Consider the following 12358-nt stretch of genomic DNA (forward strand, 5'->3'; position numbering starts at 1 on the left):
AAGACAAAATAACAAGCGCTTTTTCCTGACTTTTGGAGTCAGTCCGAGGCAGGGCGGTCAGGGCGGAAAGGCATTTAGCGGACCAGGAAGTGTAATAACTTGCAAGCTGGTGAGCGCCTCTAAAATTCTTATCTCTATGCCACCTCCTGCAGGGCAGCCACGTTGGGAGCGCGGCTTCCTTTGAATGGGCGGAGCTCTTGCCCGAGAACTCTGACGCGAGGGAGGGGGGCGGTGGTGACGCGGGCTTTCCTGATTGGTGAAGAGTGCGTTCGGGCCGGCTCGGGGGTCCGGCTCCTGCTGGAAGAGAGTTCGCAAAGAGGTAGGGGCTGGAGGGCGGGCGAGAGAGGGTTGCGTGGTCGTCAGGGCTCCTTCCGAGGCAGCCGGGCATCCCCCTCCAAGCACGAAGCGGCGCTATCAGCAGTTAAGCTGCCGGGGATCTTTCCCCTCTCGTCCTACGTGCTGCCCATATGTTTTGGACTTGACTCTCGGTTGCTTTCTGCGTGGCTGATGGGAATTGTGTTGGAAACCGTTGGGTGCAACTGGGGTCGCATTTGCTCTATTCCAGGGCTTTTCAACCTTTTCACCCATTGTACCACTTTCAGGATATGGCAATATCCGAGTACCACCAGTCACCTAGCAAGGTGTCAAAAACTTGATGATCAAAAAAAAAAAAAAAAAGGGAAAAAGTGATGAAGTACAGGTAGTCCTTGACTTATAACAGTTCGCTTAGTGACTGTTTGAAGTTACAATGGCACTGAAAAAAGTGTCTCCCAAGGCACAGCGGAGCAAGACACCTGCTTGCCCGCCCAGACGCGCTCTTCCTCCTGTCCGAGGTTTTCATTGTTGTGAGCATGTCTGTTGAGGATTGGCAGCGGGGATGGGGGGTGTTTGGTTTTTATTCCCCCCGTCTGCTGGGTGGTTGCAGCAGGTTTTGGTCACTTCACATGACCCTGGGACACTGTGACCGTCATAAATATGAATCAGTTGCCAAGCATCTGAATGTAAATCACAAGACCCTGGAGAGGCTGCAACATTTCCAGCTGATCGGCGCTTCTTCTGGGCTCAGCAGAAGCGCCAGGATCAGCGCCGAGCTCCAGCTGGAGCCTGGCACTGCCGCTGAGCCCTGACAGCCCTGCAGCTCCAGCCATCTCGTTCCCCTCCCCCGCTACCACTTCTCTAGGATGGTCGCGTACCACCTGCCAGGTGCCAATGTACCACAGGTGGTACCCGTACCACTGGTTGAAAAGCCCTGCTCTATTCCATAGAAGTGAAGGGGAATAGTCGCCGTTCTCTTCTGCTTTAGCCGGGCCATGCAGGTTGGACCCTTGAATGCTACTGCACAAATAAATGTTAACTTTAGAAAAAGTTTGGGGACCGGGAATATGAAGCCACGGGAGAACCGGCTTATTTGGCTTTTCAACACGTCCCTGAAGATTATGGGCTGATTGGCTCTTTCTGACCCAGCTTTAGAAAGCCGGTGTTGACAACACACAAAGTGTGTGGTAGGAACTGCGGCGGTTCTGTGTCACTTGCCTCCTGTCCCATTTCCAATTGCTGCCCAGATAGAACAGCCTCTCGGATAGATTAAAACTGGATAGGAGCAGTGGTGGGATTCAGCCGGTTCGCACCAGTTTGGCAGAACTGGTAGCTAATTTTTTGTTGCCCAGGTCCAGAGTGGACTTCCGGAAGCGGCATCCACCCAGAGAACCGGTTGTTCACATATTTGAATCCCATCACTGGGTAGGAGTCAAGTCTGTAAACAGTATTTGATCTTGAATTAGATTAATCAACTTTTAATTATAATATGTACCCTTAAAAATAATCTAGTATTTCTATTAATACCAGCATGTGAAGTTGCTCTTGAGAAATATCATTTATTTATTTATTTATTTATTGAACTTATATGCCTCCTATTTCAACCAGGTGACTCTGAGCGGCTTACTATTAATAAAAAAACGCCAATATAAAACATTAAAACAAGAAACACTTTATTATAAAGAAATATGTTATAAATAAATGATACTGCTTTGAAAATTGAGGTGGGTTGGGGGCGCCTGGACTGGTCCCTGCAGTTTTCTTGGTGAGCTTTTTTTTGGAAGTGGCGTGTTATTGCCTCCTTCCTATAAGGGTTGAGAGAGAGTGACTGGCCCAAGGTCACACAGATCGCTTTCTAAGAGGGAGCTAATACTCATGGTTTCCATGGGTTCTGATTTGCATGATACACCTCTTGTTAACTTAAGCAGAGTTTACTTCATTTACTCATTTTTCTGGATTTATATGAGAATTGTAAACTGCACAACCCATGAGATTTATAGCTGAGTATTTAATCCAGATTTTTTCTCATTCTAATATGCTGCCTAGGTCAGTGATGGCGAACCTTTTAGAGACCGAGTGCCCAAACTGCAACCCAAAACCCACTTATGCATCGTCAGGTGCCGTGGGGGTGTGACCCATTGGGTGGGTGTGGCCCATTGGGTGGGCATGGTTGCGGTGGTAACAGCAGACTGAGTGGGACTAAAAAGTTCAATCAGTCAATTCCAACTTTGCAAGATCTTTTTTTTTCCCATGAGAAGTTGAAATTGACTGATTGATTGAATGCTACTGCACGGCAGTGGAGGCCTAAAGCGAAAAGGTTTTATAAAACCCAGCTGAAGGCCTAGGACTGGGGCAATGGCGCGCGTGCCCACAGAGGGCTCTCAGTGCCGCCTCTGGCACCCATGCCATAGGTTCGCCACCACTGGCCTAGGTATTCTTGCCATAGTAGAATAGGTGATAGTGTTATGAAATGAAATCTACTTGGGACAATTTTCAGATGTTTAGCAGTATATAATTAGAGTAATCAATTAATGCATTAAATGAACAGCATGTTCTTCCTCATCCTTAGCTAAGTAAATGCTGCCATACTTTGGGAACATACAATCAAGCAGCTTAAGATAATAAAACAAAATCAACAAAATAATACAAAATTACATCCACTGCAAAACCAGCTCAGTCAAACATCAGAATCCAGATGATATTTGCAAAGGAACAATCCCCAAAGTTCACAAGGCAGAACAAATGACCATAAATTATCTCAAAATTACAGTGATAGTATCCCAGGCTGATAACTCAAAGCAATATGAAGGAAGGAGAGAGACCCTGTTGTGTGAAGGTTTCTAGTTCTCACTGTTCCTTTGGTCCCAGAAGTTGTGCTCAGCAGTCATTTCTGTTCAGTAGTTTCCTGTGATGAATGGTGTGATTCAAGGACTTTAAAAGGCCTTTTTGTGATGATAGAGATGGAGTAAAATTGTTCTCTCCCCTTGCCACAAATGGGATGCCAAGTGTGCTTCCCCACTGACTTAATTCTTAGGAGGAAAGTAGGGTTGGTTTTCAAGAAGGTAGCACATAGCAGCAGGAACTCCTATCAAGGAAGGGCATAACCGAGACTGTTCCCATTTCAGTTTTCACTGAAGGAATTGCCGTAGTGGGAGGTAAAGAAAAAGGTGGGGAAAGAATAAAAGAGAAAGAGACGTAAAGAAAAAGATTAGGAGAATAAAGGAGGTGGACGCAAAGAAAGATGGAGGGAATGGTGCTAAATACAATACTGTTGTTTGAGTTTGTGAGTAACAGAGCTTTCTTTATTGTATTTAACCTTGCAGAGTTCATCGTGACTACCAAACTGCTGTCTCCATACATGAAGAAAAGAATGCTAATAGCAGCTACCGACAGAGCATGCTTATTTAATTGACAAAACTAGGGTGGAAGAACCACCTTTACTAGGTGGGTAGAACTTGTGCCCCCCAGGTGTCTCTTACTTACGATTCTGAGTAGTTGCTGCCCTTATAGTTAGTGGGAAGGGATACTGAATCTGTTTTTACTTGGACAGTCATGGATTTCCCACCCAGACTCTCATTCAAAAAGAAAACAAAATTAAGGAAAGAAGCAGCATTAGCAGAAACTGTGCACATTTATCATTATTTTAAAAAGTATATAAGGACCACTTATTTGAATCACTGTGAACCCTCATATTAATTATATGGCATGTAATTAAAGTACCGGTATGCAGTCTGCACGCTGATAGTATAAGCTTAAACTATGGGTATTCTGAATTTGCTCTTGACTAAAGAATATTCTCTGAGGTAAGATTATAAATTTATGAAATTTACCCATGTATCAATACCTTTGGAACAGAGCTTTGGGATATATATTTTGGATCAGTAATATTTACTGCTTAGTGTCATGTTTGTTTTCTGTGGAATATGGTAAATTGTAAAATGTGATGAAAATAACGGATGGAAATGGGCAGGGATCTATTAATCAACTGTCTCATTTCAGGTTGCAATGCCTCACGTCGTCTGCTTTTGGTCCTCCATTGTGACAAAGCTGAATTTGGTGGTCTTGCTGCTTTTTATAACGAGTTTCTCTTTGTGCTTGAATGACAGAGTTGCAGTAAGTATTTTTAATAAACAAGTATTGAATAAGTTTCACTAAAGAAAGTGAAGCCATCAGCCAGAATGAATATGGGCGAGCAGGAGGATAATCTTTCTCTTTTTAGTACGGTGAGAGCCGCTGTGTTGTCAATGTGGATAGCTATCCACATATTTAATTGGTTTTTAAAAAGACCTTCTAATGCATGTGTAAAACATAGAGTATTTTTTGTAATAAAAGATAATATATATGCTAGAAAGCTGACAGCTTAGGTTCAAGACCCAAGTGCGCACAATGGGGTGAGCTCCTGTTACTTGCCCCAGCACTTGCCCACTTAGAAGTTCAAAAGCATGCAAATACAACCAGATAAATAGGTACCAATTCGGTAGGAAATTGACAGTGTTCCATGTGCCTCGGTGTATAGTCATGCTGGCCACATGACCACAGAAATTTTTGGCAACCCTGGCTCCCTTGGCTAAGAAATGGAGATAAGCACTGCCCCCCCTCCCGATCTGGACATGACTGGACATTTTTACCTTTATTCGCAGGTCTAAAGTATCCCTTATCTTTTTTTATATAGGAATTTGCTTTGACAAAAAAAGAAGAGAGTGATTTAAAAAAACAAAACAAGGAAGAATTGGAGGTGATTGAGGAGAAAGAAGAGGACTTTGATTCCGAAGACTTGGAAGTGTTTTATCCAACAAATCAGTGGCAGACTGTCCGGCCAGGTAATGGAAACATAGTTTATTTTTAGAGCTGTGCAAATAATCCAGAAGGGAGGCTTGCGAAGTGACCAAAACACCCATCTTTGCTCTGCTGCTCAAAGTGTTGTTAGGGAAGAATTAGGCCGAATTAGGCCAAGACTTAGCTTAATCCAGCATTTCTTACAGTGGCCAATTCAGTGCCTGCTAGTGTTTACAAATAGGAGATGGAATATTGCCCTGTACCTGGTATTGGGAGGCATGCTGCCCCCAGCCTAAAGATAATGCTGTATCTGTAGTAGCCCTTGATAGACCTGTGTCCCACAAATTTAACCATTGCCCTTTTAAAGGATCCAGGTTAGTAGTCATCACGAAATTTTGTATTTAATTCTTCAGGTTAAATATGTGCTTTGCTTCAGTGGCAGTGCCAGAAGAACTGTCCTCTCTGGTTGCATGTATACAAATGCACTCAGTGATCCTTTCAGAGGACACTGAATACTGGCTGCTTAGAAGAAAAGTTATTTACATTATTTTATATGCTTATCCACACGTACTAGGGTTTAATAACCTTCAAATCTCAGTTGATCGAAGGCTCTGTTGATTAATTGGTGGAAGAAAGTTCTAATAAATGAGACTGCTACTTAAGGAGCTAAATTATTGAAGCTCTTTTTGTCAGTAGTGCATGACTTAAGGGAAAATATTTTAAAAATGAATAGAAGTAAAAACTAATATCTAAGTTATTAATATTTCCTCTAGTCTCAAAACCCCAAAAAACCCCATATATAGATAATGAGCACTTTTTGAAAATGGAGTCAATTATATTTTAATTAGATTACACCTTTTTTGTCTATTTACATTTTGGAGGTGCAGACATGAAGCCAAATTATGAAATGCACACCAAGGAAAATGCAAGATCACATTTTACGATCATGATATTTTTATATACAAAACATGTGTAAGACACGCTGTTCAAATGCAGTCACTCTTGCTTGATTAAATAAGATCTAAAATGAAAAAAACAATCATTGTGTAATCTATTTTCATTATCATTTTCCTTAAATGAAATAAACCTGTTCAGTTCTGAAATAAAAAGACTGTGCGTTCCAAACTTTTCTGAGAACAAATTTCATGTCTCACGCTGGATACGCTTGAAAAACTGCGAGATTAAAGGTAGTCCTCAAATTACGGCCACAACTGAGCCCAAAATGTATGTTGTTAAATTGAGACAGTTTTTAAGTGAGGTTGGCCCCCATATTACGACTTTTCTTGTCATGGTGAATCACTGCAGTTCAGTTAGTAACAGGATTGTTAAGTGAATCTGGCTTTCCCATGAACTTTGCTTGCCAGAAGGTCACAAAGATCACATGACCCTGGGACACGGCAACCATCATAAATGCATACCAGTTGCCAAATGGCCAAATTTTAATCATGTGATTATGGGAATGCTGCAGTGGTTGTAAGTGTGAAAAATGGTCATAAGTCACTTTTTTCAGTGCTGTGGTAACTTTGAACAGTCACTAAGCCAGGGGTAGGCAACCTTGGCTCTTTTATAACTCGTGGACTTCAACTCCCAGAATTCCTGAGCTAGCATGGCTCAGCTTGGAAACCTCTCCCTTTCCCCTCAGCATGGCTGGCTCAGGAATTCTGGGAGTTGAAGTCCATGAGTCATAAAAGAGCCAAGGTTGCCTACCCTTGCACTAAACGAATGGTTGTAAGTTTGAGCACTACCTGTACTTCAGTTACAGATTATATTAATGAAAATCTCAATCTTTTCATTTATGATTTCCTTAGTTCAGAAACACATACTGTGCAATTCTGACTGAACATATGTTTCCTCTATCAACCATTTTAATTCTGTTCCCTTTTTACATTTGTGTCTTATTTAAAATACATGTTTGCTCGGTATGATTCCTTTCTCATGTTACCTAAATGGCTCAGTATTTGCATTGTCAGTCCTTCCATTGAGATTTTTTTTGCAGGACTTTTGGTTAACAGCTTTAAAAGGTCAAGTCTCCCTTGAATAAACTTGACTCCTAATGACTTCATTGATAGGTTGAATCCATTAGTTTTTAAAAGATACACATACAAATAGCAGAAACTTTCACAGAAAATCTAGGCTACTCTCATTCTTTTCTGTTAGAAATTATTCCCATGTTTCTTTACCCCGTAAAGCCCATTGCCACGAATGCTCTGTGAGTATAGAAGCTCATGAGTTGCTGATCATTGGAAGCAGTGGTGCTAAGAAAGTTTTGCTTCTAATTTTCAGATTACATACTTTTTCTTGGGTTAGATTATCAGTTTATTTTTGAATAGGCTCTGATTACCCTGGTACACTGCAGAAGAAATTAGGACTTCAGCAAATCATATTGTTTTAAAATAGATTTCTAATTTTGTGTTGCAAGGATTCAGGCAATCATACAGTTCTGACTGTTGATAATAGTATTCTGTCTGCATTTGGCATACGTACACAAATGGTCCGTGGATTCCACAATAATCTCTGTAAAAGGAGATTAAATATAGTAAAGTAGGATATTACACTTTTATTTATGCAACCAGACTTATGATTCTCCAGATGTTGCTGAATTACAGATCCCAGAAACTGCATAGAAGATGTTCATGGTGAGGAGTGCTGGAAATTATTCACCATTTGGGGACATGGTAGGGGTCTCCAACTAGATGATCTTACCCTAGACTAATATGATGGAACTTTAATATTCTTTAATTTTTAATTGGTCCTCTTTTGGAATATAGTTTTGAATATTTATGGAACAGAAAGAGACAAAATGGAAATCTTCTTATTTTTAGGTCAAGCTATTCCTGCAGGATTACATGTACAATTAAATCTTCAGACTGGAGAAAAATTAGCCAAGCTTCCAGATGACAACGAAGAAAAAAGTGACACAAAAGATTCTCCAAAAAGTAAAAGGTATACAGATTTTTAAAGGCCTTTTTTTTTTAAAAAAAACTTGACGTGGGTCAGCTTCTATTAGTTTTCATTGTTTCTTTGAGAGGGAATGCTATCAGAAAGACGCGTCTTTCCAGAGCAAGTTTTCCATAGAAGTCATGACTGAATGGAGCTGAGCATTTACTGGCTGGATGCCCTTCCTGAAGCCTACACAGAGTTCACAGCAGGGTTTTTCTCTTTGTGGCCTGATAGAGAAACATCTGTCACTGCCTAGGATTGAATTCTCAACCTTCTGAGTGGGAGGCAAGAGTCTTCACCTCTAGCCATCATGCAGTTCAGCCATATACAAGAGAATAAATAAACACAAATCAAACAGTAACAAGAGAGTGGCCCAACATTTCAGCCTCCCAAGACATTCCATTACTGACCTCATGGTAGCAGTAGTGATACAGAGGAACTTCATCAGCATTATGCAAGGAGAAACAACTAAAGTACAATGCATTAAAAAATGCATTCCATTAGAGAAAATTTGAATAGGACAATGGGTTTTTAGACCATTATATCTGCCAATTAATGTGGCTTTCAGTTATGCTATTGTGTAAACCCATTAGCTTGTTTTTCTCCACCCACTTTTTTTTACTTCCGCTTTCTGTATTTAAAGTCCTCTAATAGTGAGCATGCTCTATTCATTTTATGTCATGAGCTGCTACTCATGAAAACTTATTCCCTAATAAAGTTGGTTAGCCTTAAAAGTGTTTACAGATTCCCTGTCTACAATGTATTATAACAGTACAAATAATGGCTGGGGTATAGCATTTCAGAATTAGAATCAATATTGTTCTTAACTTTGGGGCTTCAAAAATTAAGCAGGGGGTATATAATGTATCAGGGGAATAACTATTTATATTTTGATTGTTTACCCAAACTGGAAGATGGAATTTAAATAAATAATAAATAGAAAATTATCTAGCTAAAGATTCTATCAACACATCAGTACTGATTATACTTAATTACTAGTTTCTTTGGAATAAAGATTACATTTTGATGAAAAAGGTAACATTTATGTTAATTAGCATATTTAAATGTGAGGACCAAGAGATTAAGAATTTGATGAAATATGAAAAATACATTATTTGAGCTATAAAAAACTAGAAAGATTATCTTGCAAGGGATCAGTTATTACAAAATACAGGTAGTCCTCGACTTACGACCACAACTGAGCCCAAAATTTCTGTTGTTAAGTGAGACATTTGTTAAGTGAATTTTACCTCATTTTACAGCCTTTCTTGCCACAATTGTTAACTGAATCACTGCAGTTGATAAGTTAGTAACCCGGTTTTTAAGAGACTCACTGCAGTTAAATTAGTAACATGGTTTTTAAGTGAATTTGGCTTCCCCATTAACTTTGCTTGTCAGAAGGTCGCAAAAGAGGATCACATGATCCCGGGACACTGCAGCCATCATAAATGTGAGGCAGTTGCCAAAAGTCTGAATTTTGATCACGTGACTGTGAGGATGCTACAATGGTGGTGTGAAAAATGGTTATAAATCACTTTTTCCCATGCCGTTGTAACTTTGAACAGTCACTAAACCATTGTAACCATTGTAAGTTGAAGATGACCTTTATATGGAAAGGTTTATGATGGCATGCAGCACACACTCTGCTAGAGAGAAGTTCCCTGAAGATGAGGGGAGGGGTGCTTAGTTGAATAAATAGGGTCAGGCTGGCTTTTCTGAAGGGGATATATCCATTCCATTGTTGACACATTGTTTATGTTTTTATGCCAGGCTAGGCCAAATAGATATTGACCCAAGTTCATTCACAACGCAAGAACTCAAAAGGGCCTTGGCTAAAATGAAAGAAACCACAAAGGCAGACGATACATCAGAAGAAAAGGTATGATATAAATCCAGGAAAATAACAATGGGTAGGCTGCTGAGCACTTAGCTCTCGTATCCTTAAATTCAGTGGGGAAAAAGTGGATAAAGGAAGTGAAATCAATGACACAAATGTGAACCAAGAAGATGGATGCGGTCTGGTCCGGCTGAGTCCTGATAATCTCTCCTTCCTTATCATGTCTGTTTTCTTCCCTTTCCTAAGGAAAGGGAAAGAGCAAGAGAAACAACCCTCCACTTCCAGCGCAAGGATGCACATTCTCTTTTCAGACTGAGGCTCACACTGAGTTTTTGAATGACATCCAGGGAACATAGATTAAACAAGATGGTGGCAGCACACAAATCTTATAAACAAGCAAACCCAATTCTCTGTAATTTAGTTGGTAATGTAATTCTAATTGGAACATGGCGAAAATAAAATACGGTCAGCATGCACACAGTTCATAATGTATCATTGTGTTCACATCACAAATTTCAATTGGGAGATGACTTTTAGAGGGAGTTTGGGTAATGTGCCTCTGCTTTAATGAACCAATCTGTCTTTGGCTTCTAAATTCCTTTGTTCTTTTATTTTCTTACGCTTTTGTGAGGATCCATGCATAATAGCAGGTAAGGAAGCTCACTTAATATTCATCAACATGCGTATCCATCCGGTTTTTTTTTACTTACAGGATTCAGATGGAAATGATTTTGATTTTTTTTTTTTAAATTAAAAACTTGGGCAGTTCCCAGACAATTGCAGCAAATGTTCCAGTTTTTTTTTATAAAGGCATTTGAGCATCAGCTCATTGCCTACCTAGCAAAAAGCACCTGAGAGTGTAGCAGATGAGCAGACGAAAGACCACGTTGTGGCTTAACTTGTGTTCTAACATTGCTGAGCCTTTTCCATGTGTTTTTCACTTTGTTCAGTCTCCTCCTCATTTTGGTAGGCAGATGCTTCAACCTAGGGGCCTGATTCTTTGCTTTCTGAAAGCATTGGTTCAGTGTATGCCTACATCAGTTGACATTGAGCAGATGATTTGCTAGAAAGCAAAACAACAGAAATAACAGACATTAAAAGTAGAAATGATTAAAACCCAGAGGGTTGTTTTCTTTCTCTTTCCCCATCTCCTATCCCAGTTTCTAGAAAGCAGCAGCCCTAGAATGAGAACAGGAATCTTACAAAAACAGTAGATTGTAATTATTAAGGGATATTTATTTACTCCTGTTTCTGCCCACAGAGTAATAGAGGTTGTATATGTGCAACTAAGAAGCACCATTTGTTTGGAGAAACAATCATGAATGTCTGCATGTTTACTTTAGGCTTAGAGTCTTTTGGTTTGCTGCCCCCATTTTCTAGGCTCATCGGGAAGAAGTCCGACGTAGATTCCGTCCCATCGAAAAGCTAAAGGAAGAATTCAGGGAGCTGAATCTGCAGCTGGAAACTGACCTTGAAATTATGCTGAAACTCATCAACAAATTCAACAATTCAGATTCAACGCTTGAGGAGAAAATTACAGCACTTTTAGATCTTGAGTACTATGTCCACCAGGTAAAAAAAAATAAATTAAAAACACTAGCAGTTGTTGGGGCCATTCCAGGAATTGACATTTACATGACTACATGTCTTGTAGAATAGCAATAGCAATAACACTTTGACTTATATACCCCTTATATACCGCTTATATATAGCCTTCTCTAAGCAGTTTACAGAGTCAGCATACTGCCCCCCAACAATCTGGGTCCTCATTTTACTGACCTCGGAAGGATGGAAGGCTGAGTCAACCTTGAGCCGATTAGGATCAAATTCCTGGCTTTGGGCAGAGTTAGCCTGCAATACTGCATTGTAACCACTGTGCCACCATCACATCTGTAGAAACAGGTGTTAATGAATGCGCCCTTCTTGAATAAAGAACCTGAACTCATTTGTTCAAATTTTGAATCATACATGATTTGCATTAAGAGTATTACAGCATTGTTCTTTTACAAAGGTTTTCCTCGATTCATCAAGCCTAACGTTAACTCTTTCTCTTAATCACATCTCAAGTCAGCTTAGTCATTTTATGATCAATGTTCTAAATTCTCATTCCACATCCTTTGTACTGGCCGATGAGGTTCTAATCTTCTTATTACTACCTCCCAAGTGTTTTTAACTCCCTAACCTTATTAATTAAGTCATACTTAGAATACTATTTAACTCACTAGATTCCCAGGGATATATTCTAAACTAAAGAAATACGAACTTTAGCTTTCTTTCTTCTAGTAAGTACACTGTACAGGGAGTTGGCAAGCTAATCACAGCAACTGAATTTTCAATTACTCCCTCCAGAGCTGATTATAATAACTAAATAACTGTCGGGTTGTACCCAGAGATCCCCTGAATGGGATTCTGCTCAAGGAATATTTTCTCCATAAGAAATACTGGCAGAATGTGGGACCTTTCACAACATTGTAAAAGATTGCAAAGAGG

At 40.0% G+C, this 12358-nt stretch overlaps 1 protein-coding gene across 1 annotated transcript in view; it reads left to right on the top strand.

The window, feature by feature from the left end:
- The first annotated feature begins 236 nt into the window (after positions 1 to 236).
- Positions 237 to 12358, top strand: part of SIL1 (SIL1 nucleotide exchange factor) — a 41734-nt gene continuing 29612 nt past the window's right edge. Inside the window, exons 1-7 of the mRNA XM_015818690.1 lie at positions 237 to 319; positions 3639 to 3759; positions 4315 to 4428; positions 4988 to 5135; positions 7914 to 8034; positions 9802 to 9910; positions 11249 to 11440. Of these exons, the coding sequence (XP_015674176.1) occupies positions 4321 to 4428; positions 4988 to 5135; positions 7914 to 8034; positions 9802 to 9910; positions 11249 to 11440 (678 nt within the window). The 5' untranslated portion in view covers positions 237 to 319; positions 3639 to 3759; positions 4315 to 4320. The remainder of the gene's footprint in view (positions 320 to 3638; positions 3760 to 4314; positions 4429 to 4987; positions 5136 to 7913; positions 8035 to 9801; positions 9911 to 11248; positions 11441 to 12358) is intronic.

Source organism: Protobothrops mucrosquamatus, unplaced genomic scaffold (genome assembly GCF_001527695.2).
Source record: "Protobothrops mucrosquamatus isolate PMUCROS unplaced genomic scaffold, P.Mucros_1.0 scaffold778, whole genome shotgun sequence".
Taxonomy (NCBI): domain Eukaryota; kingdom Metazoa; phylum Chordata; class Lepidosauria; order Squamata; family Viperidae; genus Protobothrops; species Protobothrops mucrosquamatus.